Below are 22,269 nucleotides of genomic sequence, written 5' to 3'. Positions count from 1 at the left end.
TTTCGTCTGCTTTCTCAAATGACTTTCATATCTCTAGCCAACGTGCCATGTATCATCAACCCGTGTTATAATAATGGTGTTTGCAGTAATATCGTAAATGGTTTTTCGTGCACGTGTATGCCCGCCTGGACTGGTCGACAGTGTCTTACACCTGGTATGTGATACCTACGTACGAGGCGTAATAAAATCAGACATACCAAACGTTTACTAAACTAAGCATTTTTTTTTTCATTTTTGCACTAAAATGTATTATACGTCATCATCTGAATGTATTGCATTGGGTTTGAATTATAGATTAGCCATTCTTAACTTTTTTAGTCTTCTTTTGTATTTCTTGCTGTATAAAGTATGTACTTTTGTTCTTTCATCAATTGCACCCTTCTTCTTTTCCATAAACGTTGTGGGATTAGTTTTTTTTCTATGCTTGATAGCACAAAGTTTTAATTATCCATTCTTTTAATTTGATTTGTACTTCTTTATCTTCATCTTTCTAAGCATGCATTAGTGCTAGAATTTTTAATTTAAGTATTCCATTACTGTCAATTTATGTGCATCACCACAATGTAGTTATATTGAATGTTTTATTAAAAAGTGCTATTATCATAATCGGTATGATCATAACCCCATCTAAAACGAGAAAAGGTGATTTAACCAATATTACTAGTTTCATTTCTATCATTGTCCTCATCTTTGACACCATCTTCATCACAAATGTTCTTCTTTTTGGTGATTATCGGGATTGGGTAACAAGTAGTTAAAGAAAGAGAAAGAGAGAAGAAAAGGTTAACAAAAGTAGGATCTGAGTGGGCTAACTTTCTCTATACTCCCTATCTTTTATCTTTAATTGAAGGAAAATGATGTCACATTTAGATCAGGCTGGCCCTCGATTAAAATATCGTCGCTTCTTATGTTGGTGGTGGTGGTGTTGGTGTTTACTTTTGATTAGATCAGTTCTAAAGACAGTCTAATTTCACATTGGATATAATACGTTTTTGTTTTTAATAAAACCGTAGTAAGATTATTTCTTTACACTGAATCTTATACATACTAATTTTTATACATACCCCCGTTGAATTCGAGAGTAGTGTAAAAGATGTTAGTGTTAGATGTACATAGAGAGTGCGTATCAATAAAAAGTTTACACTTTGCAAAAGGCCCTAGGAATTGAAATATAAACAATACGGGGATATTTTTTTCACATATATTTTTTAATTTGGGTCTCATCTGTCACATGAAAGTAAAAATTTTGACAAAATGTTACACTTGAGTGAGCACTGTCCATTTTTGTAAAGCTCGCAGAAATCGGTTTGCGTAGAATGCTCATTTTCACGCTGTGTCAAAGAAAAAAAGCGAAAACAAACTGACAGTACGATACGTCTCTCATGCATTTCTTTTTCGTTTTAAGCCAATTGAAATAAAAACAGAAACATTGAAACATTCTGTAACAACTTTGCAACCCAAATTCAAATTTTAACCCTAGGCACAGTCTTTACCATTTTTTTTGTGCCAGCTGGATCTGAGGACATAACCGAATGTAAACAAAAGTTTTTTTCGGACATCTCCAGCATTTTTACTTAGTTTTTATCATTTAAAGTGGGTTTATACATTTCATATTTCATTTAACACTTGTTTCTCCACACCTTTTCCAAGTTTGACGATGATTAACAAAAGGAAAATCTAGCCTAAGCCATTTCATGTGAATCACAGCTTCGTAAAGCAGGTATCATCACCATGGCCTCGGTGTGTGTAGGGGGGAGGCGCTCTATGAAGTGTTTTGGGCAAGGAAACAAATGAAAAGGGTAAAAGATATCTTCAAATCAATCTTCATAGATAGAGTCAATGTGTTCTTTATGATTAATGTCGACTTTTATTCATACAACTATTTCCAAGTTCTACGCAAATCTTATTTCAAGAACTTTTCAAAAGTAAGTGGTGCTCACTCAAGCGGAAAGATTTTTCGACAGTTATATCGTTATTTGCTTAAAAAGATCTGTACCAATGTTTAAATGTGTAAAAGCTTCAGGACATTACAAATATATAATTCTACAGGATTATTTCTAGGTGTAAAATTTTGTTGATACGCACTGTATAAAGGGGATAGAGTAGATGCTGGGATTTATGATTGACGAGGTTGTTCCCGTTGGAGAATACTTTCTAGAGTAGACTTTTTAAGAGTGACTAGGCCCAAGGGTAAGGCCTGCAAAATCTGACATAAGTTCTGGCCTCGACTCCATCCCTTCTATTTAAACACTACATGTATATAATTACATATTTTTCTGCCTCGGTCTGTCATCAATGATGTGAAGAAAATTGTATCTCTCTTCTATTTATATATGTTTCCAAATTGTATGCAAGGTAGTCATTTACAAAAAAATCTTTAACACTAACCTCAGCAGTATTATGTGTAACTTGTAAAAATGGTTATGAGACCCGTTATAAGGGGCTTATGATATATAATACATATCAATAATTTATGTCATCCAAGACAGTGGCGGATCCAGGGGGGCACAGCCGGCCCTTGCCCCCCCCCCCCTTTGAGAGACACAATTAAATTTGTAATGTAAAAATGCCGTTAAACAGAAGTGTGCCCCCTTTTGGAAGTGAAGACCTTTTTTTTTTTTGCTTGCCAATTTTTTCGTGGACGAAATCCCCTTAAATTTTGGTTAAAACCTTTTTATTTTTTTTTGCCTGTCAAATTTGTCCTCGGGGAAAATGTTCCCACCCTATCCGAAAATCCTGGATTCGTCCCTGATCCCAGAGATAAGTAATACTAGTTGAAAGTTACTTCCTATTAGACTTGATCAACTCAATATTATATCTTGATCACAACCCATTACATTTGGAACGCTTTTAAATTCAAATTTTGAGCAATATATTGTATTTTTATAAAGGAAATATTGTGTTGCACCGTATTATGATTACTCATTTCTATAAATTCAACAATGAATAAACATTAATTTAAATTGTCGTGTTTTAGATAACGACTTTAAGTTTATAAAACGTAAAAAACAACAGTAATGATTGTGATGTATCAACAACACTAATTGTGATAATGTTAATGTCACTCGCTCCAGAAGAAACAGCATCGTGGAATCTACCTGGAAGTATTTGACAATTGATTAAATTTTTCCCAAAGTAATTGCCAAAGTGTTCTATGTATATTTTCATTTTTACAGTTAAATAACAGATATATTTTCACTAATTTGTATTGTAGTTAACCCATGCGACCCGTTCCCTTGTGTGAATGGAGGGACTTGTCTGGCAGATGGATCATGTAATTGCCCACCAGGATTTGTTGGAGACAACTGTGGGACTATAGGTATGAATTCAAATATCTAGAGGGGTAGAATCTATAGGATTTACGTGATTGCCTATGGGAATAATTATGATGGAGACATCTTTGAGACTATATATAGGTATGAATTCCACTCAATTCAATTCAATCTAGTGAGTGTTTTTAAATTTAGAATGTTCTAGTCGGCTTTGTATGGCGTCAGGGCTCAGACTTAAGAATACTCCATCTTTCTGCATAGTGTAAAGTCCTAGATATTAATAGTTGAGTTTCATTACCTTGAAGAACCTACAGCGTGTCGTCAGTTAGCGAATTGATAAAGAAAGATGACGTTTGTTAATTGTTACTGGTTCATGCCATTAAAGTAAGCATGCATTAAAAAGCTGATTGGATCATTGGTTGAATACTGTCTTGATTAAAGGAGTATTATTTGTGTTCGTATATACCTTTCTTTTATCCACCAGATGCTTGCAATTCAAACCCATGTTTGAATAACGGAGGCTGTGAGACTACCTTAACTGGATTCAACTGCACATGCGCAGTAGGGTTTGCAGGTGACCGATGTGACAGACGTAAGTACCCTTGGCAGGATTCATAAAATGACAACCAATAGGAAATTGAAAGCTACAGTTCTCAACTCTAGATGTCGTGCAATTACATCATCTGAAAACAAATTTTGCTATAAAAATTTAAGCATGAATTATGTTCTGAATCATCAAGTCTTGTAAAACAAGGTCATAACATGAAGTGTTTTTTTATCCATGACCACTGTCCCTGACTTTTAAACTACATGCAATGAGAAGGAGTGAGATTCTAGAAATTAACACACAAGCAGAGTTTCAGATTTGTTTTTTTGATATTTAATCAAAGAATCGATTTAATAGAACAACCTATTGTCAACCTCAAATCATATTTTGATGATAAGTTAATGTTTTCTTTTCCTCTGATTTTCTGTAATTTTACAGGATCATGTAGTGTTCCTCCAGAGAAGGATTGTTTCAATGATGGCACATGCTACGTAAACACAGTAACTACTGAAGCTTTTTGTGATTGCCCACCAACTTGGACCGGTGATATATGCCAAACAGGTAACCCTCTTGGGTTTTGTTGTCACTTTTTTATTTATCACTTTATAGAGCCATGAGATATTCTTTGGAAGTATATATTTTTTTCCTTTTAATTTGATAGAATCCCATACCTCATAAATTAAAACACTTTTCATCTTCATAGAATACTATCATGAGATATGAAATATAAAAGTTTTTATTTTTTTCAGTTTATTTTCGATATCATCAATACATGAAAATTCCAACTTTACCATTGTCTTTTTTTTCCTTAAAACTGTTGACAACAGCCAATCAAATTGAAGGGTTCCATAAAAGTTATAATCACCTGACAAAGTTACCGACCCTCAAGCAATATGGCCTTGAAAGGGATATGTAATTGTGTTTTTTTATTTTCGTACACAGTATTCTTAATCAAATACAACCGTTATGAATCTGTCACTAATTTTGTTAATCAGGTACTAATTTCTTTTTAAATTAACACTTTTGACGTACCAATAATGATGTACATAATAATAAACTTTTCTTTTATAGCCCATAATGCCATAAAATAACGTTTCTATCCACATTAGAGAAAAGGCTAGAATTGTATAAAGAATTTCTGTATTTTTTCTGTTTATTTTGTACAGATACAGATGAATGCCTTACAAGCAACCCATGTCAATCCTTCCAGGAATGTACCAATACGGTCGGTGGTTTCACTTGTGCATGCCGCAGTGGAAGGACTGGTCTTCAGTGCTTAGACGGTAGGGCATTTTCTTTTCACCAATTGCTGCTGTTGCTATTACTACTGCTGTTACGTCTACTATTACTTCTACTATTGTTGTTACTATTACTTTTCTCATTGTTTCTGCTTCTACTACTACTACTACTAATATTACTATACTCCTCCTACCAGGGGCGGATCCAGGATTTTCCAAAAGGGGGGCACATTTTTCCGAGAATAAATTTCACAAGCAAAAAAAGGGTTTTAACCAAAAATGTATGATATTTCGTCCCCGAAATATTTTGACAAGCAAAAAAAGGGGCACGGGCCGGCTGTGCCCCCCCCCCTGGATCCGCCAGTGCCTCCTACTACTACTCTTACTACTACTTTTACTTCTACTACTACTACTACTACTACTACTACTTCTACTACTACTACTACTACTACTACTACTACTACTACTACTACTACTACTACTATAACCACTACAACTACCCTACTACTTCTACTACTACTACTACTACTACTATTACCATTATCATGATTATTGCTGCTGCTGCTGCTTCTTCTTCTCCTTCTACTACTACTACTACTACTACTGCTGCTGCTTTATGTAACTAATATCATATTTTACTTTCTCTCCATCCGCTCTCCCTCTCTCTTTCTCTTTTTCTTGTTTACTAGTACATTTGTTTTCATTGTGTGGTTTGAACACTAGGTCAACGTGTTGTTGTTAACTGTCCATGCTATTTTCTTCATAGAAAAGAAAATGATACATCAATAATTAATTCCTACAAGCCAAAGAAACCTAATGTACATTCGAAATTTATCTTATTTCCTTTCCAGATATTGATGAGTGTGCAAGCAGCCCTTGTCAGAATAGCAGACCGTGTATTAATGGTGACAATCAATATACATGCGTTTGTACACCAGACTATTTGGGCACTAATTGCGAAGGTAAGATGACAATACCAATATATTAAGGGTACACAAATGCAAATCGTGTGTATTTAGGATAAAATTTAAGTTTAAAATAATGAAATGAATTTATGTTACAAAAATCATATTCTAAAGATAGGCCTACATATATTTTGTGCATAACTTATTTAAGTCCATTGTATTTTTATGTAAAAAAAATAGGAAAGTGGTTAAGAAAATAAAGGGAAAAGGTAATATGGTAAAAGTGTTTAGGGATTAGGACTTGGGTGTGGATCTGGATATATGAGTAGGGGTAATGATTATATACAGTGCAATGTTCAGGGAATAGGGAATGGTAATAGGGTACATAAAAAAAAATATTGGCATGTTTAATGATTACTTCACATGAACCAAGGAAAAGGTTAATAGTTAAGGAATTTTGAGTCGGATTTTATTTGAAGAATTAAAAAGATGAGGTTTACGGTACACCATGTAAAGTGTTATAGAAACAGTGGATAGAAGAAGAGAAGAAATGGATAGGCGAGAAAGTGGAGATTTGAGAGTAGAGTATTCTTTCTTTAAAGTAGTCCTGAAAAGGACTGTAAACCAGGAAAGATTGATGAGTTGAGAACAGCTTGAGTAGTAGAGCTATTGAGGAGATGCTGGCTTGAGTCGGCGAGTAGAGATGATGAGTAGTAGAGAGACTCGACGTTTCGGGCAGGTTGACTGTCCGTCTTCAAGAAAGAATACTCTACTATCAAATCTCCACTTTCTCGCCTATCCATTTCTTCTCTTCTTCTATCCACTGTTTCTATAACACTTTACATGGTGTACCGTAAACCACATCAGCGATTGTACATACCACCATGCAAACCTTCAAACAACATCTAAAAAGATGAGGTTTAGACAAAAATAATGGGTTAGGGCTGAACATTTTTTTTTATTAACAGATAGGGTGAGGTTCAGAAATTAGGTGCAGATATAATAATTATGTGGAAGGAGGTTCTTAGAATTCCTATCAGTCATTAATAACTATTACATTTTTCTTCTTTTCCACCCTACCAGTACAAGCTGGTTGTACAAGTAACCCTTGTCTGAATGGAGCAGCTTGTATCCCTAATGGAGCATCTTATACCTGTCAGTGTGAGGCAGGCTTCGAGGGAGATAACTGTCAAACAGGTATGTTGTCCTATCTGTCATGACGATGTGGTTTCGGGTACTGGAAGTTGCTGTTTTTTTTACTTGAATTCCAACAAAGCGCAAGTAAGCTCGAACCCTTATTCTCTATTTTATACAAACTCTCTAAAATAAATGAGCTAGATTTGATAAAATGAGATGTTTTTTGCCATTATCTTATGGAACACTGCTTTTGACAGAGCACATTTTGTTGACGCAATTGGAGGTTTAACAACAGTAGATACTCTGTCATTTTTTGTGATATTTTGTGCATTTAGACAAACAAATCGATGTATAAATCCCTCATTAAATCATATTGTCTATATCCGTTTTAGTTACAGACTCATCATCGAACAGTGTCCTGGAAGTCTTACAAGAGCCTAAATGGATCGCAACTATCGTTGGTGCTGTCTTGGGTATCATATTTATTATCGTCGTCTGCACTGTCATCGTCAAGAATTGCCAATCAAAGTAAGATCGTCAACACAAAAATATATGATGCTTATTGATGTACTGTATACTATAACAATATAGCAAAGTATGAAAACTAGTTTGAATACAGGAACTGATATTAAAGTTATTATAATTTCCAAAATGCATGGCCACACATTAAAAGTTAAAGAACAATTGAGGTCATATTTATCAGTTACCCGTCCATATCAAAGATGTTAGCTTCTGTCATGCAGTGTTTCTGCTATATTTTCATGTGTAAAAACGACCGGGATCGATCAAAAAAAGTAGGAAAATGACTTGATGGAGCCTGATCTAGTTTATAAATCACAGTGGGAACCTTGCATATATAAGAAGAAAACTTGCATAATGATATAAGAAGAATTATAGAGATCTCCAATCCATATTCACGAGCCTTGTTCCCTGGATTTAATTTTAACCTACTGTTTTGATGATATTCAATCAGCTTTAATTTCTTATGTATAACAATCATAAAATTCATTTACATGTATATGCAAATCAATATTCTCTCAATCTTGCTTCCTTATTTTGTCATGTATTCATGTATCGATCTCCTTACTGCAGTAAAAATCGTCGAATCCGTTATGATGCTGAGCAGGCGGCTCGTCACCATGGCGACGGTGCTTTAGATGACGGGAGATTATCAGCAATGTCTCGTCAGCATGGTATTCCCTCATCAGCTAGTAAGAATCATGCTGATGAGAATCTCTATGGCTTTCTTCCTCCAGATAATGGCGCTCAGTAAGTTACTAAATACATATTATTATTTTATAATAATAATAATATAGGATATTTATATTGCGCACATATCCACCTTGTTAGGTGCTCAAGGCGCTCCTATATTACCCGGCTAAGCTAGGCGTTCATAGCGCACACAGCTTTTTAAGGAATTACTTCCTACCGGTACCCATTTACCTCACCTGGGTTGAGTGCAGCACATTGTGGATCAGTTTCTTGCTGAAGGAAATTACGCCATGGCTGGGATTCGAACCCATGACCCTCTGTTTCAAAGTCCGAAGACTAATCCACTGGGCCACAACGCTCCACATTTTATGTCAATATGTACTCATCAATTATATATGAATATATTTGTTTCTAATAGATACAATTGGGCATAACGTATTTCTTTGTCCAGTTTGAATCATTTATTTTACATACTTATTCAGATAATATTACTTTATGTGAATATATTTTTTAATGTCTTCTTTAATATGAACCATATAAGAGTATATTACTTCCAAATGGATTTACCTGACTCAATTCCTTCAAATTTCATAAGAACATGCCTTTCTTATGGATTTAATTATGCAACATATGAACATAATGCTTTTCATAATTACATGTGAGTGTTTCATAAGGATATAGAAAGTCTATTGCATTACATAATGGATTAACCCTCCCCCTGATGTTGATACATGAACAAGTAAACCTAGTTTCTTTATAATTCATGTTTTTATGAAGAATAGTTACCATTTGAAAATGCAAAAAAATATATAGTGGCTAAAATCTTAATCAAATAACCAAAAAGTCTAAGCCACGTTGCTTCTTTTCATGACATGAAATCCGCTCAGTGTCTTTCAAACCACAAATATTGTGTGTGTATAATTAATTATGATGGGATGATTGGAATTAAACGATGATAGGAAAAAAAAGTTGGGTCGAATCTTCCTTAAAGGTCAGGCAGTCTTATGGAAATCAATACACTTCTGATTGCAATAAGTGATTTATGATGATCATGATTATAAGTGATCTGAATGAAACCATGTTACATATTATGTTACTAGACAATGTTTGTTTCAGAGTGGTTAACCGTTAACTCTCATTTTTTATTCAACAGTGCAACGGTTGCTGAGGTTAATAGTTATGAAGCACCTTGGCCAATCACAACAGACGAATTTGAGCCACCAAGGACGGTATTATAGACTACTCAAGCAATGTATATTGTAAAAAAAATAAAAATGAAAAGTGATATATATGTGTGCGTGTGTATTTCAGTTGTGTGTTATTTCATTTTTTTTGTGTTTACTTCTGAAATTGTAAATATGAAAGATGCATTGGATTGCGTTATATGGTTTCAAATACAATAACAACATTGATGTTACCTTACCTGCATATTGTGATAGATAGTGTATGATGACATGGATATTTTAATTTGGTGATCACATGGTGATGAAAAATCAGAATAATCACACAGAAAACAGTCATGAGTGCATGAATGAAGATAGTGTGCATACAATAATGATTTGTGTATTCTTTGTTCAAAGTAAACCATTCGGTTAGCATTCTCACATGATTGCTTAAATTAATCCTGGGTTAACTCAAACTGCAATTTATACATTGAGTGCTAGTTGCAAATTAATCAACAAATGCAGTGAAAGTGTGAAATGAACTAATCCTGCAATGAAATGCAACGGAAAGGGAAGAGTATAAAATGGACTTTGACTTTGGATATTTTGGGGGGCATTATCTTTCTTGTAATGAGTCAGGAAACCGAGCATGCAATTGTGGAATTTTTGTTACTGAACAATTACACTTGTGATCTTTGTAAAACATTCACTAGATAATCTAGATGATTAAAACAACCTCATTTCGATAGTACTATATATACAATTGTCTTTTTTTATAGACAGTGTGCATTTTATACTTACTATTTCTTTCAAAAAATGTGTTGAAACATGATGATAATCCGGTATGGCGCCTTGGACTTGATATATCTTTGCGCTCGATGTAAATGGGTTTTCAAAATTTCAAAAAAAATTTCAGTGAAGTACTTAATTTTGGATAGTTTTCTTTTATTGTATCACCTTGAATTTATCACCTTGAATTTATATCAGTATCTAACCAATGTGCTAAAAATTTTAATGAAAGTATTAAGTTCTTTAAGGTCACTGTGATATGGGCTTTCAGATTAACCATCCATGTCTTTCATACTGAATCCCTGGGGAGCTTTCGAAATCAGAACTGAATGCCAATACAAGGGGAAGGTTTCGGATTGATAAAACCAATCTGCGCATGCTCCAAACCCTTCCGTAAGTCTAAGCATGCGCATATAAGTTAATCTGAATCTGCCACCATCCTCTGGGCGTTGTGGCGTGCGCCTGTAATCCAAGCTGTGGGGAAGTTACAAATTGATGCAGAGGTTCGAGGTTCGAGCCCTGGTCACGTCTTTCGGATGGTGACGTTAAAGGCCGGTCCCAGACGTAAATAATCATATCGGATTGATACACGTCTGACAAAACTCAAATACACACACACCATCCTCTCATTCAGTTCTATTTGCGGAAGCTTCTTATTAAAACGATAGTATTTTCTACAGTATTATATTCTTTACAGGGTTTCTTGTAACTACCATTGTGCACCATTTCTCTGCCTCATTTGATTGGTTATTGTCTTTCATGTATTATAGAATTACAAACTGATTTACAGACATCTGCCATATATTATCTACAATGCTTAAGAGCACATTAAGACGAATAATTCATATGCAGTTGTATATTCCTGTTTGACACGAAGAGTCTGTAAATTTTATGATGAAATTATCTATTTCATTTTTATAAAAGGAGAACGGTTGTTGAATATCATATTATAAAGTAGGAGAAAATATATAAGTTTAAAAGACATATAAAAATATTAATTGTGAGTTAAAACTAAGTTACATGCAATTTCATTATCATGGACTTTTTTAAACCAAAAGTTATGAGTGTTGTTCTGATCAATCAGCATCGAATGTTAAAGCAATGTTTAAAAATGAAATTAAAACAAAAACAGATAAACTTTGGTTTCCTGATAAAATAAAGATTAAATCTCCCTTCAATTCAATATTCATTTACGTATTGTCTTTCTCCTTTATTGAAAAAATAAAATCAGATATATCTCCTTTATAGGTAGGTAATCACATTTAATGATAAGTATAATACTGATATTCTCCTGAATAACAGTTGATCATTAGCAGATTTAAAATTCATGACTTGGCAACTTAATATTAATATTACATTTTTCACTTTACCACTTCTCAATTTATAAAGATATTGGACCCTGTGTTAATTTGTATTAATGTAACGATTGATTTGATTATCCCTTGCGTGCTGGCACGCATTTAGATAACTGATTGAAACTTAGTTTGAATATTTAGTGTGTGAGAGAGTAAAATATATTTGTATATTTCGATATTTCCACGCTTTGATATGGAATAATATACAAACTCCTGATTGCAAGTATATTCCAATAATGATATTTCTGTTGTATATATTGTGAATATATTGAATGAATGAACTTATTGTTAAATCGAGAATTATGATGACGCAATAATGACAGATAAAAAAAAAGACGCTATTCGATTCTAATAGTTATGTTATACAGGTTTTTATAACATCTTGCAACCTTCTCAAATCAGTGGTTATAACAAAAAAAAGAATAAAAGTAATCAAATCAAAAATACAAAATTCTATTTAAATTAAGTAAGATATTATTTAATCGTGTGCAACTAGTTTCTTTAACTATACCGGTAGAATGATGGATTCTCGTATTCTGTTTTCAATCCGTCGTCGTGCATTTTATGTTTCGGATATGTTATCCAAGTTTCACCAATGCCTTCTCTCGTTTTTAAGGAACAATATGCCTAATTCTTTATCGTCAACAGGAAAGAAAATGTTGAAACCAAGTAAACTACCTTGTAAATTATATTTTACGTTTGATAAACTGCCAATTTTCTATAAAAAATGTGTACTCATATAAATTTGTGTAATTGGAAGCAAATCGCCATAATTGATGATAAATATTCACCATGTCCATATGAGCTTTAATATTAAATGTAACTTCGTATTTTTAAACTTCATTGATGATAAAAGACCAATCTATAATTGTTGATTATTGGTTTTAAAACTAGGAACATTGCTTTTTTTAAATACGACGTACTTTTGTATCGACGATAATGCTGCTTCCATTTTTAGTCAATTTTCTTAATAGTTTTTTTTAATCAATCTTCATGAAGAACCTTAATCTTTGGAAATAATTATTGCTCATGTATACTTTATCACTCAATTATATAAGGTAAAGATTAGTCTCGAAATCTTGTTAAAGGGATGCTCCGGGCTGAAAATAATATGATATAAACAGATAAAGAAAAATCAGACAAGCAAAACGCTAATGATTTGATCATAATCGGACAAGGAATAACAAAGTTATGGCATTTTAAAGATTTGCATTATTCCGGTGAAACAGTTCTAAGTATGTCTTCATGAATATTCAATGAGCAAATTAATGATGTCATATCCCCACTTGTTATTTTGTATTTTATTGTATGAAATTAGGTTTATTCAAATTTTGTCTACCAAGAACCGAAAAATTGGATTGACAACTGATTTAATGCATTATATATTCATTGCTGCAATTTATTTCATTATAAAGGAGGCACATTGTTCACACATTATGAAACAATCAAGCAATTATAATTTCATGTAATAACATAAGAAAAGGGAAAGTGGGGATGTGACATCATCAGCCCACCGAATGAATATTCATGATGATGTGCATATAACTATTTTTACAAAATATTGCTAATTTTTAAAATTCAATGACTTCGTTATTTGTTATCCGATTTGGATGAAATTTTACTCTATTTATTTAGCTATAAATATTTTTAGCCCGGATCATTCCTTTTAAATGCATACTTGATAATAGATCAGGCAAAATGAAAATAAAAGTATAATTGATCACATGAATCTTTAAAAAGAGGTAAAACTCTTTGAAAAGTTAAATTAGCACTCTGGAATTATAATGAATAATAATAAAAAAGTAATTTATGGTGACATGACCAACTATAATTTTGCTGCTCTTTTTAGCCATTAAGGATTATGTTTTGATAACAGAATTATTGTGATATGCATATGTGTATGTGAATACAATAAATGATTTTGCAATGTCCTCAAAACGGTTTCGGACTGTTTGTTTTTCATTCGTTGTGGATAAGGGTCGAGTTGATTTCTTTTTTATCTTAAATAGAATGGGTTGTTTTGTATGCATTTAAACATTGGCGGCACCAGTTGCCAGTTGGGGGCACGGGGGCATTTAAATTAACCCCCCCCCCCGTCTGGATCGTTGCCCCCTCCCAGAAAGTTTCAAAAACTAAAAAAATGTATTGTTGTCAGATGCATCTTACTTAAGCTGTAAAGTGCTCCAAAATAGCATATTTTTTCCACTCTTCAAATTTTAAAAATTTCCCATTTAGTCACTGTTAGCTCCCAACAATATTACCTATTAGTCACTGACATGAATCTTTCAGTTCCTTATCAAAATAAAATTCGAAATTTTGCTAGCTCTTCGCGCTCGCAATGGCTGTTGCTTAAGATAAATACATGATCTTATCAATATGATAACATGGGGCTAAAAAATCCAATGTTTTATTTATTTATGTATTTATTTATGTATTTATTAATTTATTTATTTTCTTTATTTCACACTGAAGGGTAGGCCTGTTCAGTTATGCAAAACTGCTTTCCAAAGGCGCCCTGCAGTTTAACAAATAACTCTACATCAATAGCAATTCAATGTATGTAACATAACAGAGTAAAAACAAAATACATTATATACATATAGAGTGATTCAATAAGTATCATGGAATCATTACATCAAGTTAGTCAGTGTATTAAAAATCAGAATTTTAATGATTCCAGTGTTCTTTTAATGCATGGAGGGACGTCGTGCATTTTTGTATATCACAATGGAGCAAATTAAATAAGACGGCAGCAACATATTTTCTTTTATAATCCGTCATTGGGCAGGGTATTTGAAGGGGACATTGTTCAGAATATCGTGTCTTATATTACGTTTGCAGATAAGTGGTTCCAGATAGACTGGTGCTAAATCGTTTGTATATTGAAAGCAAAAACATAACATTGATATTTGATACGTTTCTCCACTGTTTGCCATTTGAGTGTAGATAACAATTCATGTTGTAGAGTATGATGATGGTGATGTTGACGGTGATGATGACGATGATGGTGATGATGATGATGATTATGATGATGATGATGATAATGGTGATGATTATGATGATGATGACAGGGCGTAACAGGGGTCGGTGGCCGGGGGGGGGGGGGGGCGGAGGCAAGAGCAAAAAATTTCCCGTTCATAATCATGGTATGAACAGGCAGTGGTGTAATGAGGCAACATTTTTTAGGGGGTCAGACATGGCGTATCGGGCAGAATTTATTTTTTTTAAAGTTGCGATCGAGCGAAGCGAGCGATAAAATTTGTTGACATTTTTATCACATTTTGTGACAGATTTTGACATAGCATTCAAAAAATGATATCACTTTCACCCTTCTCCCTTTCCTTTTCTTTCCTTGCTTTTTTTGTCTGTACGCCACTGTGAACAGGATTTTTTTTTTAATAATTGTGCGCAAAGATTTATGCGGCGGTAGCATGAAGAGTAAACAAAAAAAGAGCTATATAGGTGCACAGTATAGCGTGGTAAATTGCCAATTCGTCTACTGCCAACTCGTCCATAACCACATGGTCTAATTTCATTTAGTCTTACGCCATGGTGTAGTGTACGTGTAGTGGTTCTGACTCTCACCTTGTAAACAGAAGGTCGTGTGTTCGAATCCCACCGCGGTCTACACTGTTAGAAAATTTATCCTTAAAATAAAAGAAGTTCCTGCAGCAGAATATCGAGAACACCAGCCTCTAATCTTACCAGATTGCGTAATCTTACATGAAATTGGTATTTGGTGTATGGAATCTTACAAATTTCCTTAGATAAAACACCCTTTTCCCCTTTTTAAACAGACATTGGATCACCGGAGAAAGGGGACTTTTAAGCTCAGAAGTTAGAAGTACCGATAATTAGATTCAGTTAATCGAACCGTACAACAAACGAGTCAAATAATGTTTTTTGACAAAATAAGTGTATTTTGCACTTGCAGTATACTTATGATGTTTTTTCATTTGTTTTTCTGATTATGCAGATTGAATAAAATCTACCTATACAATTATCGGTACTTCTAACTTCTGAACTTAAAAGTCCCCTTTCTCCGGTGATCCATCAAATTCAATTTCTTGTTCGGCATTCTAACTGCTTCAGTTTGGGGTAATTCATGGTTATTCTGACATATCGTCGAAGAGAAACCTTCACGTTTTCTAGCTTTCGGCAAGTGCGCTGACCTCATGCGGTCGATTTAAAAAACCAAATCTAAAAGGAAAAATCTAAAGAAAAAGGTTTGCTCGGCAAACCATCCTCCCCCGCCAGAAAAGAAGTAAGTATACATATGTCATGAACATCTTATTCCTCTACGTAACCTTCCGAAGGGTATATAACTACTATCTTCGTGATGGGTCTCTTATATTCAGAGTCTTTAGTTTTGACTTTGACTGATCTGACCTTCCCGTCATCTCCAGGGTACACTTGAGTTATACGACCTAAAGTCCATTTACCCCGGATGGCATTTGGATCCGCTACTATCACAACATCGTCGACCCTGAGATTGCGTCTGTCAACGTTCCACTTCTTTCTTGGTACAAGCAAAGGGAAGACATCACGAATCCAAGATTTCCAGAATGAATCGACGATCTTCTGGACGAATTCGACTCGGTGACGGGGATTCTTGGTATCACGGAAAGGTCCTTGAGGAACGTGGCTAGATGCCCTACCCAACAAGATATCATTAGGGCATAGGTAAGAATCATCATCTGGGTCTGTGGGAATCCTCCCGATGGGGCGTTGATTAACTAGATTGGCCACTTCTTGAAGGTATGTGTACAACTCGAAAGGAAAAAGGCAATGATCCTTGATAGCCTTCTTCAATGCTAATTTACAGCTTTTGACCAGGGCTTCTGCGCACCCGTTATGATGAGGTGCTAATGGCGTCACAAACCTCCAGTCGGTGCCCCTCTCAGCACAGAACTCCTTTAGCTCATCTGCATTCCAGCCCTCTAACATTTCTCGCAGCTCTCTCTCGGCTCCAACAAACTGCTTCCCATTGTCACTGATTAAGCAAGAAGGTTGGCCACGGATTGCGAAAAAACGTCGTAAAGCCTGCAGGAACTCCATAGTCGAGCAATCAGGTGCAACCTCTAAGTGGACTGATCTGGTGTTCAGACATGTGAAGATGATGCCATAGTACTTCGCAGTCTTGTTACGCCCTATTCTCACTGGTATCGGTCCGAAGTAATCACAAGATGTAGCGTAGAATGGTGGCGTAAAAGGCATCATCCTTTCAGCAGGTAGCTCAGACATAAACTGAGTTTCCGCTCTTTTCTCCATCTCTCGACATGTTACACATCTGTACTTCTCAGATTTGGCTAGACGTTGAACTCCTGGAATCCAGTATCTCGTCCGGACTTGATGTTGATGTTGTAGCTGATGTTGTAGCTACTCCCGCATGACCTTGCTGATGATAGTAGCGAGTGATAAGCTTAGCTACATGATGGCCATTAGGGATAAGAGTTGGGTGCCTTGCTTCATACGATCGTTTGATCTTATCTACCCTTCCTCCAACTCTGATGATACCTTCACTGAGAAATGGACTTAGAACCTTGAATTCACCAGACCTCAAGCGTTCATGAAGTGGTTTCTGTACCTCCTTGATCCAGTACAGTTCAGCAACACTTAACTCGGATGCAGTGAGTGGACCATCTTCTCTTGTCAGTCCTTCGTCAACTTTCGTCTTGCATCTGGCCTTCATATTCTTGACAAATCGATGCACATAAGCTGTGACTCTGAGGAGTCTTCTCCAAGACGAATACTTCTCACAGCCAATGACACCAGAACAGGTTGTATGTAGAACTTGCTTTACCTTTCTCCTCTCCTTGTCATCATCACCTTGTTGTACAGGGAGCGATTTGTCCTCTGGCCAGTCATCTATAGGCTTGAATAGGAATTCAGGACCATGTTCCCATTCTTTACTCAGATCTCTGACTGCTAAGCCTCTGGAGATTTTATCAGCAGGGTTCATATTTCCGGGAACATATCTCCAGTTCTCTGGATTGGAGGCACTCTGGATCTCTCCCACTCTGGATGAGACGAATGACTTGTACATTCTGGACTGACTGTGGATCCATGCTAGAGTAATGAGACTGTCTGTCATGAAGATTGTCTCTAGCAACTTCAAAGTTGTCTCTTCCTTTATTGCCGTAAACAGCCTTGCCGCCATCAGAGCAGCTTGTAGCTCTAATCGGGGAATGGTCAGCTTCTTTAAAGGGGCCACTCTTGACCTTGCTGCTACAAATCTTGTAGTAAAACTGCCATCTGCTATCTGCCATCTAAGGTAGGCGCAGCACCCGAAGGCAGCTTCTGATGCATCTGAGAACACACATAATATTGGATTGTCAATAGCTCCTGGTGGTGTGAGGCTTCGGTCAAGTTTAGCCTCGCTCAGCTCTTTCATTTCATTGAAGAAACCTGTCCACCATTTCTGTTGTTCCTCTGGCAGTCTTTCATCCCATTTGTATCCCTTCTCCCAAAGCCTTTGCATTCCCATCTTGGCTCGAACAAGGAAGGGTGATACAAATCCAATTAGGTCGAAGATTCTTGCTATTTGGCTCAGGATTTTTCGTTTTGTCCGTTTTCCTTCATTATTGGCTGATTTCTCTTCTCTACTGGACCTGTCCAAGGTTGACTTGTACGAGAATGAATCGTTATGTTGGTTCCAAACAACTCCTAAAACCTTCTCATTGGACAACTTACTCAGCAATTCCATCTCGTTCTGGCTACCGGGTCTTATATTTTTGTTCGACACCCAGCCCTTGACGTTGAAGCCTCCATCCCCCAAAGCTTTGTCGATTTCATCAGTTAGCTGAATGGCTTCTTCTTCAGTTGGTGTCGAGAAACAAATGTCATCCATGTATGTACTTTCCTTCAGGATCTGTGCTGCTTTAGGACTTTCTTTCTCTGCTACTTCAGCTGTTTTTCTCAAGGCAATTTGGGCCATTGCCGGGGAAGGCTTGTCGCCAAAGGTGACAACCAACTTGATGTAGACATCAGGCTTCCTCTCAACTTCAAGATCACGCCAGAGATACCTGTGTACATGTTGATCAATTACTGGTACCTTGACACGGTGATACATCTTGGATATGTCACCACTGACCGCAACAGAGTGATCGCGGAACTTCATCAGAACTCCAAAAAGTGAATTTAACATGTCAGGACCCTTGTGCCAGTATTCATTGAGAGAATGTCCTTGATAGCTTGCTGACGAGTTGAATACAATACGCACTGGGGTACTTTTCTTTTCAGGTCTAACTACTGCATGGTGACCAATATAGTGTACCGGTCCTGAATATCCACTGACTTCATTATCAGACAACTTCCGTGCGAATCCCATCTCTACCAGCTGGGTCATCTGTTCTTGGTAAGCTTTTGCATGATCAGGATTCTTTAGAAGCCTCCTTTCCGTAGCTTCCAACATCTTCTCAGCTAACCATCTGTTATCAGGAAGTTTGTTTGGGTCTCGTTTCCATGGATACGAAACTTGCCACTGATTACCTTCTTTGACACAAGACCGTTCAATCATATCATACTCCTCTTTGTCTGCCTTGGTCATCCCTGTAGGTTGGCATTGGCAGTCGATGTCCTTGACTCCCATCGACTCCGTCGTCCAGAACTCAGTCAGATCCACTGGCTTGGCTAACTGCACATGCAAAACTTTACTTGATTCCATCCTTCTATGCGGCAATGTTCCTAGTATCACCCATCCAACAGGTGAATGACGAGCAGTAAAGTTGTGGGTCTCCTTTGACTCACCTCCATGGAACTTGGGATGATCACTGCCAACTAGTAAGTCAATCTCTCCACCATGCCTGTTGAACATCTTTCGATCAATCTTAAGTTGTTTGGCTGCTGACTGTAGATATTCTTCTGGTACACTGTCTGTGGTACTGATATGAGGCAGGCTAATCACCGTAACTGGCAAGGAATTTCGTCCTCCTAACTCCTTTACGCTGACCTTATATTCATTCGTGATCACCTCCTCTTCCACTCCTCCCAACTTTGATATTACAATAGTGACTTCTTTGCCTTTTAACTTTAACTTGTCTGCAAGTGACTGTTTTATTATTGACAATTGGGCTCCACAGTCTAGTAACATATTGCACTTTTTCCAGGTTTTCTTTTCAGCCACTTCCACTGTCACCACTGGTAGGAGAGCTTCCTTTGCACCAACACAGGCTACACCAACTTCTCTAACATCTGATGAATTGTGTAGAAGAGGATGATGGTAGTACTTGCACTGTTCTCCATTCACGCTCTCGGTACAGCGCCGTCGTCTTTTGCAAGTAGACATTTTGTGACCATAGGTAGCCTTTTTCAGACAAGCAAAGCATGCCTTATTTTCCTTGACAAGCTGCATTCTCTCCTTGAACGACTTGGACAGAAATGACTTGCATTGGTCAGTCCAGTGGGAATCATCTCTACAGAGCCAGCATCTGTCGAACTTCCTTTCCTGGTTATTGGTACTTGGGCTGGACTTCTTGGTCACAAAGTTGACGCTTGGTTTTACTTCACCTCTTACCGGAGCTGCTGATCTCATCCTTGCCTTCAACTCTAGGGTGAGGAATTCAAGAAATTTCTCAAATGTTGCAGAAGCTTCATCCAATTCTTGATTCCTGAACCAGATCTTTCTATCTTCAGGGGTGAGTTTCTTCTCCATGATAGCCAGCATGTGACTGTTATTCATGTCGTTCTCCTTCCCAATTTCTTTGAGCACATTGTAACTTCTGCGTACTATGTTCACAAATTCACAGAAGCGATCATCTTCACCTGGTTTCAAGGAGCGAAATTTGGTGATGTCATGAATAATTGCGTCTGCAACTAACCTTGGGTCTCCATACACCATATCTAACTGCTCCCAAGCTGCTTTGAAGTCTCGTCCTATTCCTTGAATCATCTGTAGGGGTTTACCTTGCAGACATGATCGCAATATCATTAGAGCATCTCTTTCATCAAAAACTTCTCCCAGAGCATGTTGAAAGTCAGCCTTGAATATGCAATAATCTCGCACATTTCCGTTAAATGTGGGCATCTTTGGCTTTTCCATTTTGAACATGGATCCCACTCTCTTCTGTACATTTCTTATCTGCAGACTCTGGGTATGACTTCCATCTTGCTGTGCGTTTGATGCTGTTTCATCAGAACTAGCTTCTGAATTATCATCACTTGGCTGTTCATTCGTCATCTGTTTTCGTAGTTTCTGCCTTGAAACAATTTTCTCTGTCTCTCCCTTACAGTAATCTCTGAAAGAAATTTGATGGCTAAGGAAAGACTGCTGACATTCATCCATCCATCTTTCTTCCATGTCGTATTCATCGTCATCTTCAATAAGCTCTGAAAATGATTCATGCCTATTCTGCAATTCTTCATAAGCAAGAAGATACCTTTCATAGATCTCCTGCACCTCTGAAATAGGCCGTCTTTCTTCTATCAAGCTCTTCAAGGCATGTCCTATTCTTGTAAGCTTGCCATTCGCACCTCGGCGTTGGTGGCGTTGACTCTTAAGAATATCAGTCTTGGACACAGGAGCCTCTTTCGCAGTAGATTCATCCATATCTCCTTCATTCCAGATCCCAGATAAAGACGTTACAGCTTCTGATCCGTCTCCCCACAAGAAATTGAATTTGTGGATCACCGGAGAAAGGGGAATTTTAAGCTCAGAAGTTAGAAGTACCGATAATTAGATTCAGTTAATCGAACCGTACAACAAACGAGTCAAATAATGTTTTTTGACAAAATAAGTGTATTTTGCACTTGCAGTATACTTATGATGTTTTTTCATTTGTTTTTCTGATTATGCAGATTGAATAAAATCTACCTATACAATTATCGGTACTTCTAACTTCTGAACTTAAAAGTCCCCTTTCTCCGGTGATCCATCAAATTCAATTTCTTGTTCGGCATTCTAACTGCTTCAGTTTGGGGTAATTCATGGTTATTCTGACATATCGTCGAAGAGAAACCTTCACGTTTTCTAGCTTTCGGCAAGTGCGCTGACCTCATGCGGTCGATTTAAAAAGCCAAATCTAAAAGGAAAAATCTAAAGAAAAAGGTTTGCTCGGCAAACCAGACATGTTCTGTTAAATTGCAGAAAAATTCCTGTTTTATGAATTTACAGAATGATTCTGTTATTGCTTTCTGCAAAATCTTCTTTTTCCGTAAAATCAGGGGATTTTTTTAACAGTGTAGCGTCCTTTGGCAAGGCGTTAATCCACACTTTGCCACTCTCGACCAAGGTGCTAAATGGGTACCCGGTAGGATGCGAAAGATATTGTATGTTTGAATTTGCTAGCGCCATAATGAGGCTGTGATGAATGCAAGGTATGCTCCCCAGGGAGTGGAAATTTTGCACTTTTCGTGCGGGATTGAAATGAATCCAATGACCGGGGTAATAATATGCTGTACAGCGCTTTGAGCCATTCTGGGAAAAGCGCTATATAAAAATTGGCTATTATTATTATTATCATTATTTCGTCCATTAACATTTCGTCTTACAACCATTTGGTCCAATAACCATTTAGTCCAATCATCACTTCGCCGATCTAATCACCATTTCGTTTATTACCATTTCGTCTCATAACCAGTTGGTCTAATATTCATTTATTTTCATTCATTTTGCACATTAACAATTGGCAATTAGACCAAGTGGATAATGGAC

General features: G+C 36.4%; 2 protein-coding genes across 5 annotated transcripts in view; one reads left to right on the top strand and one right to left on the bottom strand.

Annotated features, from left to right (window-relative positions):
- The window catches only part of LOC129269301 (neurogenic locus Notch protein-like), a 53,188-nt gene extending 39,632 nt beyond the window's left edge, over positions 1–13,556 (top strand). For 2 of the 4 annotated variants that reach the window (XM_054906790.2, XM_054906788.2), the window contains 10 exons: positions 38–154; positions 3,215–3,319; positions 3,757–3,864; positions 4,258–4,380; positions 4,986–5,102; positions 5,909–6,019; positions 7,046–7,159; positions 7,492–7,627; positions 8,192–8,368; positions 9,465–13,556. In XM_054906790.2, the coding sequence (XP_054762765.2) occupies positions 38–154; positions 3,215–3,319; positions 3,757–3,864; positions 4,258–4,380; positions 4,986–5,102; positions 5,909–6,019; positions 7,046–7,159; positions 7,492–7,627; positions 8,192–8,368; positions 9,465–9,549 (1,193 nt within the window). In that variant the 3' untranslated portion in view covers positions 9,550–13,556. The remainder of the gene's footprint in view (positions 1–37; positions 155–3,214; positions 3,320–3,756; positions 3,865–4,257; positions 4,381–4,985; positions 5,103–5,908; positions 6,020–7,045; positions 7,160–7,491; positions 7,628–8,191; positions 8,369–9,464) is intronic. The other 2 variants (XM_064105575.1, XM_054906789.2) reach the window with 1 other exon arrangement.
- Positions 13,557–16,917: 3,361 nt separating this feature from the next.
- Positions 16,918–21,165, bottom strand: LOC129261630 (uncharacterized). The gene has a single exon (XM_054899684.2). It carries the CDS (start codon positions 21,163–21,165, stop codon positions 16,918–16,920), a length of 4,248 nt encoding a protein of 1,415 aa, XP_054755659.2.
- Between the last annotated feature and the right edge of the window lie 1,104 nt (positions 21,166–22,269).

Source organism: Lytechinus pictus, chromosome 10, assembly GCF_037042905.1.
Source record: "Lytechinus pictus isolate F3 Inbred chromosome 10, Lp3.0, whole genome shotgun sequence".
In the NCBI taxonomy this organism is placed as follows: Eukaryota; Metazoa; Echinodermata; class Echinoidea; order Temnopleuroida; family Toxopneustidae; genus Lytechinus; species Lytechinus pictus.
This window is presented reverse-complemented; position numbering and strand designations above follow the sequence as displayed.